This window comes from Daphnia magna, linkage group LG8 (assembly GCF_020631705.1).
Source record: "Daphnia magna isolate NIES linkage group LG8, ASM2063170v1.1, whole genome shotgun sequence".
NCBI classification, from domain to species: domain Eukaryota; kingdom Metazoa; phylum Arthropoda; class Branchiopoda; order Diplostraca; family Daphniidae; genus Daphnia; species Daphnia magna.
The window spans coordinates 5,845,731-5,866,578 of NC_059189.1; the positions used below are offsets into that span (position 1 = coordinate 5,845,731).

Consider the following 20,848-nt stretch of genomic DNA (forward strand, 5'->3'; position numbering starts at 1 on the left):
ATTATTGTTGTTGTTATTATTATTATTATTATATTTGTGGATAAAAGTTAAATGCCGTTTCATCCTTGTTATTGTTTCACGTTTCTATTGTATAATAGGATCAGTTTCAAAAGACTATTTCGTCGTATTCCATTGATTACATTTAAAAACGGGCAATAATTCTGCAAAATGAGGGGTGTATTTCCAGCTGAAACATTGTGTTCCATGGCAAATAAAAGAATAATATCGTACAAAGTTTTAAAAAAACAAAAACATTTAAAACTAAAAATTGAATCTGTAGTTGGAGACCACGATGATTCACAAGCACGGAGGACATCTTTACCTGACAGTATTAGAAACACATGGTGCTTGTTACAAAGCCAATCTAATGCTGCCCGGTAAGATGGAAACCGATACTCAGTTAGACGGTGATTCGTTCAAAACACGTTATGTACAACAGAGCACCATTTTAAACTTATGTATATATAAACTATTAAAAAATATCTAATAATAAAAGAAATTTAAAAAGAAAAATTCGTTTTTCTATCTGTTAAGATGGACGTAGCTGCTAATCTAAGCACCAGATCCGAGACACCCTGTCGGGCCAGACGATAGAGAAATGCACACAGGCCAATGGGTTAAAACAGTTTGCTTGCACATCATTTTAAAAAAAAAAGATCATAAATGGGACACAGTTCTTCTTTTCTTTCTCCAAACATTTAACAAAAAAAAAAAAAAAAAAAAAATTACCTCCTGGACAAACAGTATTGCGTTTGGCCTGATGCTCCCTCCAGTATTTGCTCAAACAGATAAGAAAGAAAATCGTTGTCGAGTCGCAGATGGCAGCCAAGGGAATGACTTTTGATGGCTGAACTGCTAAGAAGAAGTTACAAGTCTTCCAAAAATGAACGGATGCCACCAATCGTGGAGGCCGAAAGAAACGATAAAATAAAATAAAAAGAGCTCGCGTCCGTGACCCGCACTCTTGCACCCCACCGCCCTCCGCAAGAAATTTGAATATATACTTATCAGTGGCTCCAGCAGCAGCTCAATCGAACTATTGCTGGACTAGGCAGCAGAAAAGAGGGAGGCAGGGTTAAAGAGGTCACCAAGGTCGCAGCGATAGCCCGAGTCGGATTTATCGGTAGAAACATCCAGCTTCAGATTACTACAGCAACGTCGACACTATTCATTAAAGCTTACATGATTGAAATTCAAATCTTTTCCCTCCCCTCTCTTTTTGTGTGTGTGTGTGTGCCATCCTTGTTCTGCTCTTTTTTTTTTTTTTGTTGTTGCATGTTTTGAAACTTTAGGGAGAAAGCGACAATCGCTTGCAAAAGTCATAACCCAGATGTAAACTAAGAATTTTCGAGAGATTCCCAATGATAGTGTAGGGGAAGCGTATTATTTCAACAAAGTCTAAGTTGAAGCTGTACGGGTGGGACATCCTTTCGTGGCGCTGTCAGCCACCACGATGCCTGCAAAGAAGAAGAAAAAGTCACTTTTAAAATCAAAAGATAAATTTAATTCATATTTAGCTCTCTATATTGCCACATAACAATTACCATTTTCTTTTTTAATTCGAGAGCTGCGTCAGACATTGGATAACAAATAGTATATTTCTAAGTCTTCATTGAAGGGTCGTGTGGAGCGTAGAAATAACCATAAAATGTATGGATGTTCTATTTATAGAACGATGGGCACTCTTTTCCGTACCAAACGAGTACTCGAAACCTTATATTCATCGTGAACGTATGAATAATGCAAAACAATTTAAATAATAAGCTGAAACCAAAGTTCATGAAGCTACGCTCTAATTTTCTTTTGACAATTTTAGTAGGGAAATTTGAAATATTTATCTTATTACCTGTGCTACCACGTCGTGGTTTTGGTTTGGAGCACATGTTCCAGATTTTGGGTCAAATGCCGACATCCCCAATATGCAATTTCGAAACAGGATCTGTTAAAAAGACAAAGCATTTTTTAATTAATGCAATACAACAATAAATGGGGAAACTTTGAAATCACCAGAAATGTTAATAAAAATGTACTATTTTACAAGAGCGAGTTGTTGATCATCTATGCTGTCCTGGAACACAGAAATGGTTGCAACGAAAACCCTCGAGATAAAAAGCCTCCGTTCTAATGACCACAGACGAACTCACGAAAACGAAATGCCTAGCGTATAGTGGCCATGTCTGGCATAATCGTTCCATGGAAATCTACTTCACTCAGTTATTTTTTTCTTTTTCTTTCGCCCTTTTTCATCATTCCCTGTCTAAACATAAACAGACAATCAGCTCCCACTTGACGAGCCTAAATCCTTACGAAGCATGATTTCATTTCCAGCTCAAGTTGAACAAGAGAGAGAACGACTTATCCGGTTGCCTTCATTTCTCTCGTGAAAGTTATCTAAGGAAAAATCTTCATTAAAAAAGCTGAGAAAAGGCGAGGGGGGCATGCAACTGACGATGTGAACAAGGAAAACAAAAAAGCAGTTGGAAATTTCGGCAGCAAGATGGTTAGATTTGTACAAAGTGCACACGGCTATAACGCTAAATATATCTAACCAAATCTACATAGCAACAGCAGGAATTTCGATGCGTTTGAAGCTTGGTCTTTCTTACCAATGGTAATTTCCATTGGTTCGAGTTTTGAAAAGTAGAATCAGACCCTAGTAGGGATAACTATATTCTCACTCTCGTTGTGGCGTGATGAAGCATGAATCGCTCTAATGCATTCCATAACAGATAAGTTCAAAGCCTCTGCCTCTCGTTTTTTTTTTTTTTATAGAAAAATCTTTCCATTATCAGACCGCCAGAGTCAACCATCGGGGGAAATCAGGAAATACCGGTTCTCCGTCAGCCTCTGTATCTAAACGCAAAGAAGTGTCGCGCCACGAAAAGCAGCAGCGACAAACTTCGTCATTCGTATCAACTCAGGTCATCGTCGTACTGTCCACCCGAAAATTTAACTTATTAAAATGAAAAAATTGAATTGGCGTACCGGTGGCTTGAATTTCAATCACAACCCCTTTGGACGTGAATTAATGAAAATCAAACAAACAGGGGAAGTGGGGGGAATGGAAAAATTTGGATAGAAAATGTCTACGATGACCTGATGAACCCTCGCACACAAGGGTTTCGTTTGCAGGGGAAGCAGTTTTAATCCTCTTCTTGCTTCCCATCGTCTTTCGGAATAAAATATTCAAATCACGTGACAAGGTCAGATGGCCATGTTTAGGCATCGCCGCGCTATCGCTTCTTTACATCCCCCCTCGTCCTCTGACACTCGAAAACAGGAAGAAGAAAAAATAAAAAAGAGAATAGAAAAAAAAACAAAAAACGCGCGATGAACTCCATCGATGAATCTAAACGAAGATCCAACGTGTTGCTTTACATGCAACAATCTTTTCCTCCCATTAGCTGTATCAAAAACTCCCAGGGTTTTTAACTAAAAAAGTGTCAAACAAACCCCAAATTGAAATGAAGAACAACACAAAATTCTTACCCTTGTGATACCAGCATCTTCGTGTCTGCTAGCGTAGGAAAATTGGCTCCAGAATCGAAATCAAGTCGTTCAAAATTCAAAAATGACGAGCAGCTTCTTCGCAGTGTGTTTACCGATTGAAAGTTCGAATCCAACTAAGCAGTCCCCACAGTCTGGTATATTGTGAAGCGAGCCAAGTCCAGTGCGGGTGTCATGGCTGTTCGCCTCTGACTTTTCTCGGACTATCTCCTCCCCAATTTCTAATTGGAGGACTGAGGAGGTTTCGGGTCCTCGCTAGTTAGTGATACCAGATTCTTTTCCTCTAGGTTCTTGTAAGGGCAAAACTTCTAGTGTTATAATAACACCGACTTTAAAAAAAATGATTAAAGCTGTACATTTATACGCACATCCAATATGTCATGATGTTAACCCTGGATGAAGTAAAATACAAGCTAAAATGTTGGTTTTCCTTAGTCCTTTCTTTGCTGATTGCATGATTTTTAGAAATGAAATGTAACAAAACCCGAATGTCTGCGCTACAGTCAACGACTGGCTTGAACATTCTGGTTGACTGATAGCAACGACTTGTTCCCAAGACTGACCTTCGCTGCACAGGGAAAACTGAAAAACTTTGCCCGTATTGGTATGACCTTAAACAGGCGACAACTTTTCGTTAACCTTACTCGCTTTAAATTTCAACGAAAACCATTTGAATGTTGAAAGTCAATCAGCTGGCTTTAATAAATTGTAATTTTAAGCATTTTCATTAATGCAGATGGGTACCAGCAAGTTTGGCTATTCAAGAGGAGAATGACCGCGGGATCGAGTAAGAAAAGCCGGTTTTTTTTGGGAGTGGTTTTTATTAACCAGAATAGCAAAGGGCGAACACACTCTTTCCGTCTCAGTCGGTCCGCAAGTCATGTTTCCAGCAGAGGCAGCACTCTTGGAAAATAAAATTTTAAAAAACAAAAAAAACAAAAAAAAACATTCCATCTGATTGTGAGCTTTCCGGCGACTTACAATTACTAATTAGCAATCACTAGAAATCGCCATTAGTTGCATACTCTTGCCCTGCATATAGTTTGCATCGTACAGTGAACATTTCGTTTAGATTCCCGAATATCGGGGAGAAATGAAAAGAGAATGTAACAGCAAACAACAGAAATGCAAACTGAACTTTTATAAACTAACCAAAAACAGGTTTTGAACGCCTTTTACCCTGTGTAATTTTTTGGAGAATTCCAGAATATTTACTCCATCAGAGCGTATTCCATAACAGAAATCAAGCTTATACAACGTAACCCGCGTTGGGCGTTTGCGGACGACCGGTTGCTACTCGCGCTAAAAGAGCATTTTGCAGCTTTTGGCGTACCAACGAAATTTTGAAATGAAACTGAAAATTGAATCACGAGTTCTGACACGAGATTTTTCAGTAAGAAATTCTCTTCCTTCCTTACAGGTTGAATTGGGTGGATGGCCTGGATGGGTCAGAATCTTCCATTCCCTTAGGCCGTAGAGGGGGACGATCCGAAACAAGTTTCTAAACTCTCAAGTTTATAGAGAACACCTATAACAAGGGGCGACATTAAAAGAAATAACAATAAAAACCTAGAACAAAACAAGAAACTCTGTTTAAAATTTGATAGCCAAAAGAAATATAGAAGAAAAATTCGATGCATATCGTTTTTGAGCGTCAAAGTAACGTCGTTTGTATCTGTCAGGATAGTTTCTCTATTTAGATCTTTCGAGATAGTGAAGCCATGTCGGTAGATTCTTTCTTCCTCTTGGAGTTGAGTACAAGCATTTATAAACATCTCGTCCGCGCTCAAAGAAACCCAGCTGAAAAAGCGAGGGATGTTGTTGCCACAAAAAAAAAAATGATGTCTTATTCTTTTTACTATTTGCAATTGACGGAACGTTTACCTTTTGCACTTCCACCTCATAATGTTGATTAAATTGTTCTTAATTCAACCATTTTTTAGTTTTCAACAGAGGAGCAGATATGCTTCATGATTCACGCTGATTTAACCATGTTTACATCTAGGGACGATAAAATCTAACTATTATTCTATGTGACAACAAGCTCCTTACCAGAAGTTTGAATTTTAGATGTGTGACCTTCGCGGCACTGGTATAATTTAGTGGGGGAAAAAAAAAATAGGAATCAAGAAATGAATAGACATTGAACAGACACAGTCAACTCCTGTCGTTTGCACAACGTGAATATCTTAGAAATCGATGGAAAAAAGCAAGTTTCTTATCATTCATTTTAGGTGACACGCTCAACGGTTGCAAAACTGTGTAAATGCCAAACTTTCGATCAACCTTCAATTTGACTTGGGCTCCAGAAGCGTAATATTTTTGGATGAACGACAAAAGAATGTCTCATGGGTTAACCTGATACCAATTAAGCAAACACACACACACACGCACAAAACTACGTTTCTCCCCCACGTCGAATGCTGAGCACAACGGACTTCAGTCTCTTGAAAAAAAAAACTATAGTGCAGGCGGGCGGACTGGTCTTGCAAATGCGAAAACATTGCGAAGCTTAAATCGATCAACCTGTCTGGGAATCAAACACATCAACAAGCTTTTAAATTGAGAGCTACCAATTTTAGTTCAATAAAAACTTGCAACATAAAAATTATTCAAACCATGATGATAACCAATTTATCCGTGGCACACACTTGGTACTGAGTAACTATAAGAACAATTTTTAATTTTGCATACTCGGGGTGGTCAACCCGTCGGAAGAAGGCAACGGAAATTATGCAAAATAAAGGGAAATGAGACGGCAAATAGATAAAACTGGTAACGTGATGCCGCAACGAATGCGATACCAAATTGCCGATGCAACCGCCGCATGTTACATATCACTAAGGTCGATTTTTACAGTTGCAAGATGACCAGTTGACCATCGTCTCCGAAACACTGGAGATTGTAAATTTATTCTTGTTTCGTCTACGCTATCTCGTATTCTTTCTGCAGTAGAATGCACAAAAAACACAACACACATACGAATATATACGTGGATCGTGAAAAAAAAAAGTTTGAGATTGACCATCCTGGCTCAAAACAAGTGCTTTCTTTTAGCTCCTGTTAGTTCACTCACGCTTTTCCGTTTATGGGTTTTCATTCAACTAGAATTTTCTGGTTAAATGAACGTTATTAAATATTGTGTCGGTTATAAATAACCTAACTGCAAAAAAGGCGACTGAATTGTTAACTATGCTGTAACATGTCTGTAAATACATGTCTATTTTATTCGTTCATAGTTATTTGGAAAAATTATTCCAAAAAAATAATTGCTCCTTCTATTTGAAAGTCACTATGGCTTTAAGATCACAATTTGGATAACTTGAAGAATGTGCTATGAGGGCGTCTCTAGAAAATTATTCGAATGCAAGTGCACATCAGGAGATATACAACGGTTAACATCGCCAGTTCCTTTAAAATCCCATTTAGTCTTCTTAAATATTCGTACTGAAATAGTTTGCAAAATCATTCAACTTGCCGCTTTCCCACTTGCTCTTCGGTAGCAACAATTACATGACCCGTTATTGTTTAACAACAAGGCGAGAGTCAGCTGCCATGTTGTTACTTTAATTCCATTTCCCTTGTAGGATGGCGACGGATCAGACTCTCACACATGCCACCACAGGTAATTGTGGGGTATTGGAGACTGTTCCAAAATTGGCATAAAGTGCATGTGTAACGTATGATGTAAGATAATTTTTTAAATGTATATAATGTTCAAAGTATTACAAAAATTGGACAAACATTTTTGTATCACCATAGATGACATTGAAAATTTTGGAATCGCGTATGCTTGAAGTTGCCATCCCCCTTCAGCAAATGTTTTGGGATTACGCCCTTTACAATATAAAGTAAAAGTTTATCTCTTGGTGAGAAAGAGGAAAATGTTTTTAATATGTATTGGTCTAATTTTTCAAAGTTACGCTCATCAGTTATCTGCCACCTAGCGTAGAATGAAAGAAATGTCTGAAGCTTAATTAATGAAAATCCCGCATTTTCGAATACTGTCACGAGGCAAACATTATATCACATAGCCACGTTGAATATTACATTTTCACTAGAGCGCTTGTGATCTGCTGAACATTCTTTCTTAGAATCACTGTCAATTCTCAACAATTTCCATAGTCTTCGACCAACAGTTTTAAAACCGTTGTGGCGTTATTTATTCCCTAACACATCTTGTTTTGCTTTGGCTCGATGCTTTCCGTGGCTACATCGTAGTAATACGGTAAAATTATTACTAACAGCTTTAACAAATAACATTGGCAGAATTTCAAAACCTTTATATATGACACTAATTTTGGGATAATGCGTTTGATGAGGTAGGCTATTAAATCCCTACTAAAACACATTCCTGTTGAACTGTCCACAAATATTTTCACCCTCTTTCAACCCTGTTACAAAGAAAAAGAATTACAAGGAAGATTACAATTTACAAGGAAGATGAGTGTCAATCATTTGCCAAAGAAAACCGTGAACAGTTTCCCTAAACATGATTAATCCTTGGTACAATCTTTCAAAGTAGCAACGGGAGCAATGGGATTCCGCCGTGGCAGGAGGATGTTCTGCCATTTTACGAGATATTATTAATGTAAGTTTTTTTTGCCTTTCGGAGATGCTCAAAAGAGATCTGCGTGCGAACACCGATCCTTCGGATGCGGAAAGCAATTTAACTTACACGTGGTATGTTACAACTAGTGAATTGCTTTGAATAGTAAGCCAGAATTTGGAAGATGCCATTCATGAGATAATACACGAGAAGGTTACTTTTCCACGCGTTATTTGGTACGTAAGGTTGCATCTGGGAACCTTTGTTTTTTAACATCCAAACACTCGCCAGAAAAAAATCTCAACGAATGACACTTCTCATTCTAGGCAATAGATCTATGAGACATTGAGCAAATATTACCACTCTTCCAAATCTGTCGTTAAAAAATGTTCGATAATTTGCGGAGATGCCACTACACCATCTAGTGGTGATGTGAAGAAGCACGAACACTTAGCAACAGATGGCTAACAAACGTAGGAAAACGTTATATATATATTTTCCCTGAAAAACAAAACAATATTTGACATCTTCAAAAACTGGACCTTACAGGGAGCACACTATTACCCACACCTTCGATTACCCTATTTTCTCTCCTTTTTTCATAAATTTTTTATTTAATATTCCATGTAGAAATATTTGATGACCCAGTTTCTAAAATGATTTAATACACATACACATTTTAACTTAATACACTCTTATTGCTTTCAAAGAGGGAAGCATAACCAATCTATTACTAGTTAGTTTAACACTAAAATTGTTTACAACAATTCAAACACTTAATTATCTATGTTTTCACGTAAATCTTCAAAGTCTGAACTATCAATTTTTCGACCATTATTTCCAATTTCTATCAAGTAAGGAACATCCCACACTTCTATGCCATTTCCACTTTGAAGAAATAAATGCTCATGTGAAAAGGTTCGATAACTTTTACGCATTAAATTTCAGAGCAAAACACATTTCAAACGAACGATTGTCTCCTAATCCATAGATTCCATACCTATGAGAACGAATCTTTTCGCAAGTTGTGCAACGTTGCGCGGGGGAGGGGTATTTATTACCCTTCCCCCATTCTTGCCCCAACGCGAAGAAAGGACATCACAACGCATTGTGGTCGGACGTCGACAAGGTTGGTCTTGGTACACCTTGTCTAATACTTGAAGCCCATATTATCATATTTATACGACCAAATTTGATTCGAGGTAACATTTTACCAGCTTCTATACAATTTTAGCTTCTATTTATAGTTTTAGTTAATTTTCTTTGTTTATACAAATGATTTTCAGTATCAGCTTTCCAATTTGTCCGCTAGATGTCGCATATTTCGATTAATGGAAGTTATTTAAATTTGAATGGTTTTGAATATCCAGAAATTTCAGCCTATCCAGTAATGCTTTAGTTTCATACCAAGATTTATAAAAGGTATACAAAAACTTTTTTTTATTTCAGGACTATATTACATGAAACACAATGGCATCAACCCAAGTAGTCTCCCTCAACATTGGACAAATGAAGCGAGTGCACTTCCCAACTGGAAGTGATGATAGGCCTGTAGAGAATATTCCACACTTTGTGAGTCCAAAAAAAATGGTAAAGCCTACAAACAATCAACGTAAGAGAAGTCTGAGTCTTACATTTGAAAGCAAGCAGCATCATTTCAAGAGGAGACGCAAAGAAGAATTTGTGAGACCCACAAAATTTCTTCTAGGAGGCAACAGTCGAGATCCTTTAAATTTGGGCAGCCTAGCAGATGAAAGAATTAACAAGGCTCTAAATGAACACACTCCAGAATCCTCGCCACTACCAACTCCTAAACATAGAAAGGAAGAAATTGAAGTATTAATACCATCAAATATAAGGGATCCATTAAATTTGAGTATGCCAGATGATGATTTAGCAGAGAGAGCCCTAGTTTCTCCGAATGCAGTGATGAGGAAAAAGCGAGGACGAAACCGTAAACGAAGGAGAACGAACAGTGCCAGTGAAGTGCTAGATGCGCGAAGAAATTCACCTGAGTTAAGAACGCTCACATTGGATCTTCCTGTGGTGAAGCCAGTTGCCGTAGAGGTAGCAGAAAGTCATGTTGCAGCCGAAACAAAACCAGAAAGCTCTACTAGTACGAGAGAATTCAAAGATTTAAAACTGAAACCTGAAGCGATCAGGCATTGCAGGCGGCCGGAAGACAAAATTGTTAGCCCTGTAGTTCCACAACCTGGAGCTAGAAAGCGATGTGGATTTTTTCCAAGATCACTTTCGAAAGAATCTACTGCCAAAACTCAAAGTCAGCGTCCGTTTTCTCGGTGTCCTTCAAAAGAAAGTCAAATGGCCGGAAGCAGTCAATTAAATAATAATCCTGAACAGTCCTGTTCAAATCACAACGTAAAAGAGATTAAGAGGTTTCAGTATGGAAATTACGATAGGTAAGCTAATGAATCATGAAACTTTTACGCTTACTTTTAATGTGTTAATAATTATTAGGTATTATGGTTATCGCAACCCCAATTGCGAAGACCTGCGACTACGTTCGTTCTGGCGTGAGTGGTTCGAAGACAAAGACGTCCTGGATATTGGATGCAATGCAGGGCATGTGACACTTTGCGTGGCTCGTGATTTCAATCCGAATCAAATCGTTGGAATTGACATTGACCCCAAATTGATATCAATTGCCCGCAAGAATATAAAAACTTACTCGGGCTCCCATCCGAATGAGCGCCAGTTCCCAGTTTCCATGCCACTCATGTACGGATCCATCCCAAGCACCAATTCATCTGCCCCATCATCCCGCTTTCCCGGCAACGTTTCCTTTGTCCAGGGGAATTACGTACCCGAAAGCGACGAATTCCTTCAAATGGTCCAACCAGAATATGACGCTATTCTTTGTCTTTCTGTTACGAAATGGATTCATCTCAACTGGAAAGATGCTGGACTGAAACGTTTTTTCCACAGAATTTTCGCCCATTTACGACCAGGAGGGAAATTGATACTCGAAGCGCAAGGCTGGGCGTCTTACAACAAGAGAAAGAAATTAACGGTGAGCTGCAATAAAAAAATTCCGTGGATAAATTTTAAACTAAAGTATCTGCCTGAATTGCACAGGAAACGATTGCTCAGAACTATGCGGCTATTCAGCTATATCCTGAGCGGTTTCCTGATTATCTACTTTCGCAAGTAGGATTTTCTACTTGCGAAGAAATAGCAACCCCACATCACGCTGCTAAAGGCTTTCGGCGACCCATTCACGTTTTCACAAAACTTACAAGTAGTTGTCCTGCAACGCCCAAAGATAACATTGGGTGAGAAGTAACTGAAATATCTGTCGTTTACTATTGTTAGCCGGGATCTTCAACGATTGTACAGTTTTTCTTTTTTTTTTTTTTTCTCCGTTCTTGAATCGCTTTTGCTTCTCCATTACACTCTTTGGCAAGTATTCAGTATATTCCTTTCGAATTTTTGAGATCTCTGGTGTATCCTATTCCTGTTCCAATTTCTTTTCACCTTGGATTTTTTACAGCACCTTGATCACGTCACTTACTAGTTTCATTTCTTCGGTAAACATTTTCATTATTGGATGAATTCAGTTGGATTGGTGTGATACGTTAGCACAAGAATGTACAGTCAATTATATTTTATAATAAAAGACTGTTAAATCAGACTAAAATTATAGGGGTGGTGTGTTATGTGTCATATAGTAAAGGAACCTACGCAATTGCTTGCCTTAAAGGACTTTTTTTTCCTAGTTTACAAGACAATTTAAATGTGACAACTTAGACTAACGGTGAAACATCAAAGGCAAGCGGAGTGGCAAGTTCTCTCGAGTAAAAATATCAATTCACCAGGGAATTCTTTCTTAATTAAAGTAGTTAAATTGACAAACCAATTTGTTATCTAATCAGAAGATGTATTTGACATTCTTTCATGTCATACTCCAAATAAGAGGGGGGGCTGTAAGCCAACTCGCAATAACTTTCAGCGTACACGATAATCCCCTCATGTCACAAAATCTAAATTTGTTTTTCAATGTCTGAATAGTTATTTTACATTACTTCACTACGTTATACGTGTGTATCCTACAGCATGTGAATCGATAGTCATCAGTCAATCTAGGGGGTAAGAAGCAGAGCAAAACACCAATATAACATGAATAACGATAACGAATAACAGGATTTCCTCTTGTGATAAAGAAATAATAGGAAACGGAGGCGGAAACGTTGCTGAGAGACAATATAATCGGAAAGGTATTGGCTCATAAGTGTGTACAATATGTTGCAGAAAAATATGTCAGTTGTGCCACCCTGACACATTTTTGTGCAATGAAGGTAAATTTTTCTGAAGTAAAGATTAAGGAATTAATAGTACGACAGAAGCAATGTGAAAGAGGGCTTGTATCTACAACCAATACAATTGATTTCGAAATTAATAGGAAGAAGGAAAAAAAAAACAAGGCAACAAATTTCTTTCTGCCTCAGAATCCTTGCACAAAATGCGTCTTTGAGGTTTTTCAATTGAACGCTTCGAGATCTAAGTGATTTATCTTAAGACGAATCATTCGTCCCAGAAAGGAAATGAATGTTTGCATTCGATCGCAATAGTCAGACTGCGACCTTCGACTCAAGAAAACAATGCTAAGAAATAGCAGAATAACAGTATGAATATTGCATCCAGATCCTAGTTCAAGCAAATTAGTTTTAACCATAAACATTGTATGCTGGTTTCAGTACATTCTATTGCAAACGAAAAGTATTTTTTTAAGTGAGAAATATTCATACTTACTGTATATGTCACACTTATACTTATTTGCTTATATTAATACGCCATAAAATGTAAAATAAAATATGACGCGTACTGTAGAAGAGGGTATGCTAGAATATATCAAAGTATTTCAAAGTTTTACTTGTATAGTTAATTTTTTATAGTAGATCCAGCCATGGTACCTTCTTACCCTTTTTATGAATTCTTGCATTCCTAAGTCTTGCGGAAGGCGCCTGTTGTTGTCAGTTGTCAGCCAATGAGCCAACGCTCTGCAGGGTATTTACCAGCATTGATTTTGTCTTTATATTTTATTATGGGTTGTAGGTAAGAAGTAATACTGAGGGAAGTTTCTAGTCATTCTTCAAAATAAGATGGCATGATTTCAGGCTACTCCAAAGGACTGAACACATTTCGATTTTTAAACAGATCAACGTGCTTCAGGTCATTTTTACATAACATGGCACACATTCCGTGATGTTAGAAAGACAACCAAAGTCCTTTTGGCTTGAGCAAACCAATTTAAATATCTTACCATTATAGGATTGGCAGTCTTACCGTTTGAGTTTTAATTGGATCTAATATATAATAGTTATAAACCCATGTTCGTGGATCAGTCTTTAATAGAGACTGCTTATGAGTACCGTAACATTTGTTTTAGGTGCGAGATTGCTGTGGTTGTGTACTAGTAATGATAATAGAGAAAAAAATATAATATTAAAAAAAAAGGATTGTATGATAAAAAGTAATAAGTCCGACTTTTTAAGCCCGACTTTTTGTCAAAAAAGTCTGGCTCAAAATTTGACTTGGAATTTGATGGAACTTTACTTTCTGTAACGAAAACTATACACAGATTCCGAATAAAATATTAATTTTTCTATCAGTTAAGCACTTTTTTATTAAAACGGAATCAAAATACTTTCAGCTAAGCCCCTTTTAATTTAAAAATGCATTTACTATGAATCCCAAGCCAAAGGGAACTGGATTTTCGTCATCTTCGTTCAATTTTGAATAACCTAAACCATGTACAGTTTGTTAAGTTTAGGTAAAAAACCAAAAATAAAAGGTGCTGTTAGCGCAACAACTTTGTTCATCCGTTTTCTTCGTTTTTTTCTAAAACCCCCCAAAAACATACTTGATTTTCGTGATTTTTGTTCAATTTTGAATTTTAATTATGTATTCTTAACTATATCTAGAATTTATTTTAAAAAGGAAAAAGTGGGAAGGCCCTGTGAGGGAGTATCAGGAACGTGTTTTCCTCAGTTAGCCTATAGGAATTTAGGTATTTATCTACAAATTTCCAAATTTTTTGACATGTTCTTTCCTGAAGTTTTTACTCATTTCCATATTCAATTGTTTTAAAATCTAAATAAATGACCAGATGTTTTAGAGGAAAATTATGAATTAAACTATAGAAAGTAAGTATAATTTTTAAAGACACCATTTTTGTCGACTGTTCATTTATTGTTTATCCAGTTCCATTTATCTTGAAACAGATTTGAGAGTAAAAAAAAAAAAAAAAGAACACGAGGCATGGATGAATAAACCAGAACCTGTCGCCATCTGCTGTCCGTTGGAACCACGAGTCGAACAGAAAGTGTGCAGGAGATACCAATCAACATCTGAACACACATAATGTACAGGAGATACGAACGTACGAATGCAATATAAAGAGAATGAATAATTGAAAGTAAACAGAATAAAAACGTGACGCTGCTGCGAAAGGTATATCGAAATTTGTAGTAACAGTCGGTGACATGCACGTACTAGCCCCGTCAGCAAAGAGGGATACCGAATGTTTTTCAGTTTCCATATCGGGAAAACTGTCTTTAGCCTTAGCGTGTTGTTCAAAGCAAGAAGTTCACCATTTCTTTTAAAGCATAACGTAACACCTTTCAACTCCTCGTAATTGTGCTTGACCCACTTGACACGATTACGAAGACTCTAAAGCGGTTCTGACTTTGCTCTCTAAACCTAATTAGCTTCGGGAACAACGGCTGTTTATGTATGTGTCGGCAAGTGAACAGGAACATTTTGTACCATACAATCTGAAGAGCAGTTTAAAGAGTCAGAAATTAACATCATCCACGGTAAGCGTAGTGCAATTAAATCAACCGAAATATATCAAAAGAAAATTGCAAAAGTTTAATAGCTATTCTAGATGTCCAAACTAAAGTATTTTGTTGCTAGCCCAGAACAGAAAGCATGGTCAAAGTCAGTTACATTCAGATATTATGGCCAGGGGCTATCATCATACTGTTTAAGGTCTGGTTTCTTTCAGCTGAAAATTTACGAGCTCTCTACCTGCTTCAAGACATTGTCTTCTTGGTAGGCCTTAGTCGCAATATAAAGGGGAAAAAAAAGATCCCTATTTTACAGTACCGTTGGTATTTTTGAGTCGTCAAGTGTGGACCCTATGACACCAAAACAATTGAAAGGGCAATTACTTTAAAGACGTATTTTAGACAGTCTATTTCATCGTCTGGTGCCTATATTTTCCTTTGATTTTACGAAATAAGCAAACTGCCTTGTTTGACCGTTTTTGTTGTCAATCAACACAAAGTTCTCTTTTTGTTTATTTTTTTTTTAGATAACCCTAGAAAAATGTGACGTCTGCTTTGGAAAAAGACAACATTTTAATCAAAAACTAATAAACACCATTCTTTGGAAAATGTCTGTGCGCAGATTTTTTGTTCGCAATAACATGACCAAATAAGAAAATGGTAAAACGAAGAAGTCAGACGACTTTATTTTCTAGTAAAAAGTACAGCGATTATAGCGAGGAGATTGTACAAACTACAAGGCAGTCACGAGTTACAGAGAAGGATAGATCCGAATATGCCATGACGCAATGGAGCACACTATTCTTTGGTTGGAGCAGAACCAACCAGTGATGTAACTTTGGCTCACACATAACGCCGCCGACCGTTGCTACCCTCAAGGCGGCTATACACGCTCTCTCCTTCTCTCTATTTCTCTCTCTCTCTCTCTCTCTCTCTCTCTCTCTTTCATTTCTATTCTTTCTTCTCTCTCTCTTTCTCTCTCCCGTCCCTTCTTTAGTGCAGAGTTACACCATCAATGTTATCTGTAATCCTTGTCTGGGCGACTCAGCGCTGCAAGGCTCTAAACTTGTTACAAAAGGACACGAAAACAAAAATCACTACCCAATATCAAAAGTGTTCGCTCGGAGGCTTTTTTTTTCCTCTTTCTTCTGTGTGCCTAAAAATTTGGACAGAATCCTACGTTTTTTATTTATTTTTATTTTATTTGTTGTGTTCCACCTGAGTAGGCTTATGATATCAAGGTTTCGGTGTACTCCTTGACTCCACATTTAAAGTTAAAAAAAAAAGGTGTTTTTAAATATTTTTCTTTTCATACATTCGCATCAAACGACCGGCGCCGTGAAAACCAAACGCGGGTACAAAGAAATGGAAAGAAAAGACGGACGTGTATAAAAACGATTCGGATAGCAACTGCAAGTCTGGAACACCGTCAGACCGCATTTCTAACCAGCTGTTCCATATATGAAGTTTTATCCAGCAACGTAACCAGTCTTCTGCAGGACCAATCGTTTTCCTCACTCAGCAGAGGGAGCCGCTAACCAAAATATAGTCAAATTCTGCCTAAAGCTTTAGTCTCCATATCTAAATGAGATTTGGCAACCTCATATATTGTTCGACTGCTACCAACAGTGTACCAACTTTTTCGGGTTTGCGAGAGAGACATTAAAAAAAAAGCCTCTAATGTGGACATGGTTTAGTGTAAACTAAAAAACCTTGGAAACGTCATCGGCTCCGGACGACTTCCAAAAAGGAGGGGGTTGGGGGGGGGACTCGAATTTCAGTTCAAAGACCTTGAGGTAGGTTGCAAGATATGCGCCACATCGTCTTCTTCTTCAGCCAACAGCCGGAGGCTTATATACTCTTTCAACCCTCTTAGCCGCTCCTCCTCCTCCTCCTCCTCCTCCCCGTCTTTCCTGGCTGCTCTAACTCGGACCTCTTTTGCAAGTCATTTGGGTCCGTCCACTCTCTTTTAGCCCGGACACAACAGCGGAACGTGCTCATAGTGTCTGTGAAATTCGTGTGAGACTCGAGCACATGAGTTTTGGTGTGATAAGTACTTGGTGTGGTACGTGATGGCCGATCCGGCGCAGCAGTCTCAGCCACTTCCACCGACGGCACCGAAAACCCGTCTCGGATTGTCTCTTTCTGAACGGATTAAAGTAATCGAAGCGCGACAGATGGGCAAATCCATGCGGCAGGTCTCTTATTTTCATCCTTATCCTTCTTTTTCACGCGATAACCTGTTGATAAATCTGGTAACCGTTAAAGCAACTAAAATAGAATGTCGACTTGATTTTAGTTAGCTGCCCAGTTTGGCTGCGGAAAAACGCAAATTCTCAATACACTTGCTCAAAAGGAAAGATACATTCGCGAATGGGAAGTGATGGGCCGAAATAATCCCTCGATCGGCGCACGAAAACGGTTTCGACATACACGAAACGAACAGATTAATCGCTCTGTTCACGAATGGTATCCATTTTCATTTATTATTTCAATTTCACTTATTTTTCTAACTATTGTTTATGCCTAATGTTTTTGTAAAAACATAAACGTTTTGGAAAATTGGTTTAAATGAATTGATAAAGTAAATTTTTCGTTAACATTTCAACTTCAGAGTGAATCTTATCTTACAAATAATCTATCCAGCCATCTTAAATTTTAATTTTGCTACTTTTAGAAATTGCAAATTCATCTGTCTTTATATTTTGTTCTGGACGTAATTTCTCAAATCACGTGACGTACGTATGCTTGCTAAATAGGTTTACCGAATTCTTGATTCTGTTGTACGCAGCTGTTGATTTAAAGTCATAAAAACGTTTATTATTATACAGCAGTAATACTCACACATGTTTTGTTTGAAAACATACATCTATACCATCTCAATTTCTCCAACTTCCAACGGCCATAGGTATCAACAGCAGGCAGCAAATGGTCTCCGAATTACAGGCCCCATGCTGCAAAAACAAGCCAGACACTACGCAGCACATTTAGGAATTATCAATTTTGCAGCTAGCAACGGATGGTTAGCTAATTTTAGAAGATTCTACAATATCATCAGTGTAACTAAAACTATTTTTTCCGTATTTCTTGTTTTCTCTTGGAAAGCATTTAGTTATTGTCAAATGCGTAGTTGTACCCAACGTCTGCATTAGATTTTAATGGTAGTTATGTCCGCTTTACCCACGTACTCAAAGTAAAAAGTTGATCTCTTTTGACGTTTCCAAGTGACCTAATAATCAGTTGATGCTTTAATGTAGTATATAAAATAGCCCATTTTCTATCAGTCAGCGTGCAATATGCAAATGTAACTAGAAGCCTAGGTTAAACATGCTTTTGACGTATCCAGATTTTTGTGCTTCGTCTCGATTTTTAAAGAATCGAAATTGTTTGAGACAAATTTCTCTAAACAATTCCATGGGTGGGCTGTGCACCGTGTTCTTTTAAGGACATTTTGATAGTTTGCACGAGGAAATTGCGGTACATTGAGATTGTTAAACCTTTAAGCACAAAGGCAAACAAAGAAAACTATGTAAACTTGTATCAATTATTTTGTTTAGTGCTCTCCGCATCCACGGAAGCGGAAACTGGCTGCCGTTCTCCAGCCGGAAAGCAACGAAGAAGATGCTGACCCACAAGCAAGCACTTCAAAGTGTCACCTTGATGCAGAATTCGTGCAAGTTGGATGTGACGAAGTTCTTAAAAGATCTCCACAGTTGCCGTCTGAAATTGTGACCGAAAAGGACCCATTATTAGAAGAGAACCAATCAGATATAATTTCGATGAGACGCATCAAATCAGAACCTGCATCTGAAGATGAAGAACAACTTAACAATTTTCCAGCTAGAGATAAATATCTAGAAGGGCCATTAGGATGTTCCAGTCGGCCACAAAATTTAGTCATGGTTAGATTTTTAGTTTCAACTGCTGAAGTAGAAACTAACAAATTCTTACATCGGTTTCTTGTATGGCAGGATGAAAATAGTTCGTTAAGAAATTCTGAGGAGCTTCCCCAAATTTCAACTTGCAAACCAAAGGTCACTTCATCCACATCCACCGTAAATCAGTAAGGGCTTTGCATCACCTATTAACCAAAAACGTAAGACTTAAAAACAAAAACAAAAACTAATTTATTCGACCACTAGTCGAAAACGCCGTCTTCTTCATCGAGAACATACAGAAAGAGCACCATCTCCCCGAGATATAGGACATAGTAGAATTGTTGAAACCAATCAAGCCTGCGGCGTGGTGGAAGAAAGAAGGCTACCGAGACTTGATCCAATATCTCCATTAAAAGGTATCCAACATGAAAGTGCCTTTGGTTTTTCTGAGTTTTAAAAAATTCTTGTTTCCCTTTATTTAGTTTATTCAGCCGAACTACAGAACCTTGCCCGGGCCAAGGGCTTGCTTACTGTTTCAATGAAAGACGAAGGCGGCAGCGAATGGGTAGAGATTCGGCAGTCTGTCGCCTTTTATCGAGTTCCCAACCACGGTTATCCAACACACTTGTCACGGATCGTTGTTGACTCTAGTCTCCAATATTACCTCGAAGTGCTGGGCCATTGTGTCCAAAAAGGATCTCTTATCTTTAAGGACGCCAGCTATAGTTTTAATTACAATGAAGCCGCTTCGATTCTGGATGATCTAAGCGGTGGTTACACTGTTTGTGATGGCATCGAACTTTTGTCAGACAGAGTTACTGATCTGCACATGAAGAATGTTCAAGAACTCGGGCATTCGGAGAACATGTATGCAACACTACCTGATCAACGATTTCGATCGACCGATTGTAGCATATGGATTGATAGTCGCATCGGTCTGAAATGTTTAGCGTGCAAACTAGCAAGCAGTAATTTTATTGCCAATTCGCCAATGGATCTACGTTGCCCATCAGTTTTCAATTCGTGATCCATTACTAGTGTTGGAAGTGGAATTTTTAAAAATTATAGTTATTGAATAATTAACTGTGATGGCTGCTTGTGTAATAGATTAATGTCAGATTTGTGTTCTTTTTTATAAACCTGACAGTGATTTGCCGTTAGAAAAAAATTCAGCTGATTGTTGTTTACTTGATAATTGATAAAGAAGGCATCAAGGGTCTTGTAACTCTCAGAAATCTACCATGATTCTAGATCTGCATTAAATAAAAATTCTTTTTTGCTTCTTTCAAAATCGTTATTCTTTTATTCAATGTTGAGGTTGAATCACGCTGAGGCGTAACTGGCGTGGTAATAAACAGATAGTGCACTCCTATATATAGAACGGAAAAATTTTGAATGGATAGTACGAGTTGAAATCGATCCTGTTCATGTTTATCTTACAGCAGGCTATTCGAAAAGGTTTAGTGTAATTTTTAGAAAATCTTTGACACTAACGCAGCGGGCTTAGATGAAGGACAAATTGTGGTTTTAGCTGTAAAAAGAAAGTTCAATCGCGGAAAGTGGTTGGTCTACTAGGGAGGAGCTAACTATCATTATTTTCGATTTACCATATCTTGGAATTTCTTATCAATGTGGGCGGTGCTTACCAACATGAAACTAGGGAGATTACTAATGTTGCGTTTCTGCATTTGCATATTTAAATCGTGGCACGCTACACGTAAAGTGCGCCACTGAAGTCTCTTTTTTATGTTAAACATTTTTTTTTAGAAAAATACAAAAAAACAAAACAAAACAAAACGAGACAGAAAATGTTTATACTTGATACCCAGATTTCCAATATCTCTCGTCCTCCCAAATAAAATAAAAATAAAGCCACAACAACATGTACCAGCGCAACTCTAAAAAAGCGATTAACAAACCTAGGCCTCATTTAAAGCACCACAAAAACATGATACTCGGCTTCCATCATTCAACCAATGAAAAAAAGGCTTTTCATCGTGTAGCCAATGGCATAACTTACTCAAAATACAAGTATTTCTCCGGGGGCTGGCAACTGTTAAAAACTATTCAAATCAACGAGACGTTTTTGGATTTTAATGCACTTT

General features: G+C 37.7%; 2 protein-coding genes and 2 long non-coding RNA genes across 13 annotated transcripts; 2 read left to right on the plus strand and 2 right to left on the minus strand.

Annotated features, from left to right (window-relative positions):
- Positions 1-156: 156 nt before the first annotated feature.
- Positions 157-4,359, minus strand: LOC116929233. 3 transcript variants are annotated; one of them, XR_004397716.2, is made up of 3 exons: positions 3,490-4,311; positions 1,545-1,939; positions 157-1,457 (listed from the first exon to the last, which is right to left on the minus strand). It is a non-coding gene; the product is annotated as an uncharacterized LOC116929233 (long non-coding RNA). The 3 variants fall into 3 exon arrangements; XR_004397717.2 differs by having other exon boundaries at positions 157-1,713; positions 1,847-1,939; positions 3,490-4,097; XR_004397715.2 differs by having other exon boundaries at positions 157-1,939; positions 3,490-4,359.
- A 274-nt stretch (positions 4,360-4,633) lies between these two features.
- Positions 4,634-5,887, minus strand: LOC123475445. The gene is made up of 2 exons (XR_006650529.1): positions 5,392-5,887; positions 4,634-5,307 (listed from the first exon to the last, which is right to left on the minus strand). It is a non-coding gene; the product is annotated as an uncharacterized LOC123475445 (long non-coding RNA).
- A 3,213-nt stretch (positions 5,888-9,100) lies between these two features.
- Positions 9,101-11,708, plus strand: LOC116929232 (probable RNA methyltransferase Y17G7B.18). Of its 5 annotated transcripts, none has more exons than XM_032936397.2 (6): positions 9,106-9,258; positions 9,343-9,443; positions 9,506-9,646; positions 9,707-10,476; positions 10,535-11,087; positions 11,153-11,708. In XM_032936397.2, the coding sequence occupies exons 3-6, from the start codon at positions 9,527-9,529 to the stop codon at positions 11,351-11,353; spliced, it is 1,644 nt and encodes a 547-aa protein (XP_032792288.2). In that variant the 5' UTR covers positions 9,106-9,258; positions 9,343-9,443; positions 9,506-9,526; the 3' UTR covers positions 11,354-11,708. The 5 variants fall into 5 exon arrangements, with proteins under 5 accessions (XP_032792290.2, XP_032792287.2, XP_032792288.2 ...); XM_032936398.2 differs by having other exon boundaries at positions 9,506-9,628; XM_032936399.2 differs by lacking the exon at positions 9,343-9,443 and having other exon boundaries at positions 9,101-9,258; positions 9,506-9,628.
- Positions 11,709-14,555: 2,847 nt separating this feature from the next.
- On the plus strand, positions 14,556-20,034 carry LOC116928580. 4 transcript variants are annotated; one of them, XM_032935675.2, is made up of 8 exons: positions 14,556-14,892; positions 15,393-17,063; positions 17,165-17,334; positions 17,774-17,924; positions 18,423-18,767; positions 18,837-18,928; positions 19,008-19,159; positions 19,226-20,034. In XM_032935675.2, exons 2-8 carry the CDS (start codon positions 16,938-16,940, stop codon positions 19,768-19,770), a joined length of 1,581 nt encoding a protein of 526 aa, XP_032791566.2. In that variant the 5' UTR covers positions 14,556-14,892; positions 15,393-16,937; the 3' UTR covers positions 19,771-20,034. The 4 variants fall into 4 exon arrangements, with proteins under 4 accessions (XP_032791566.2, XP_045033932.1, XP_045033933.1 ...); XM_045177997.1 differs by having other exon boundaries at positions 16,229-17,063; XM_045177998.1 differs by having other exon boundaries at positions 14,557-14,892; positions 17,146-17,334.
- Positions 20,035-20,848: the final 814 nt, after the last annotated feature.

Excerpts from the sequence above, each read along its gene's own strand:
- LOC116929232 (XM_032936396.2), top strand. The coding sequence starts at position 9,527 with ATGGCATCAACCCAAGTAGTCTCCCTCAACATTGGACAAATGAAGCGA. Across the intron at positions 10,477-10,534 it reads CAGTATGGAAATTACGATAG|GTATTATGGTTATCGCAACC; the intron begins GTAAGCTAATGA and ends AATAATTATTAG. Across the intron at positions 11,088-11,152 it reads ACAAGAGAAAGAAATTAACG|GAAACGATTGCTCAGAACTA; the intron begins GTGAGCTGCAAT and ends TGAATTGCACAG.
- LOC116928580 (XM_032935675.2), top strand. The coding sequence starts at position 16,938 with ATGGCCGATCCGGCGCAGCAGTCTCAGCCACTTCCACCGACGGCACCG. Across the intron at positions 17,064-17,164 it reads TGGGCAAATCCATGCGGCAG|TTAGCTGCCCAGTTTGGCTG; the intron begins GTCTCTTATTTT and ends ACTTGATTTTAG. Across the intron at positions 19,160-19,225 it reads TCCAATATCTCCATTAAAAG|TTTATTCAGCCGAACTACAG; the intron begins GTATCCAACATG and ends CCCTTTATTTAG.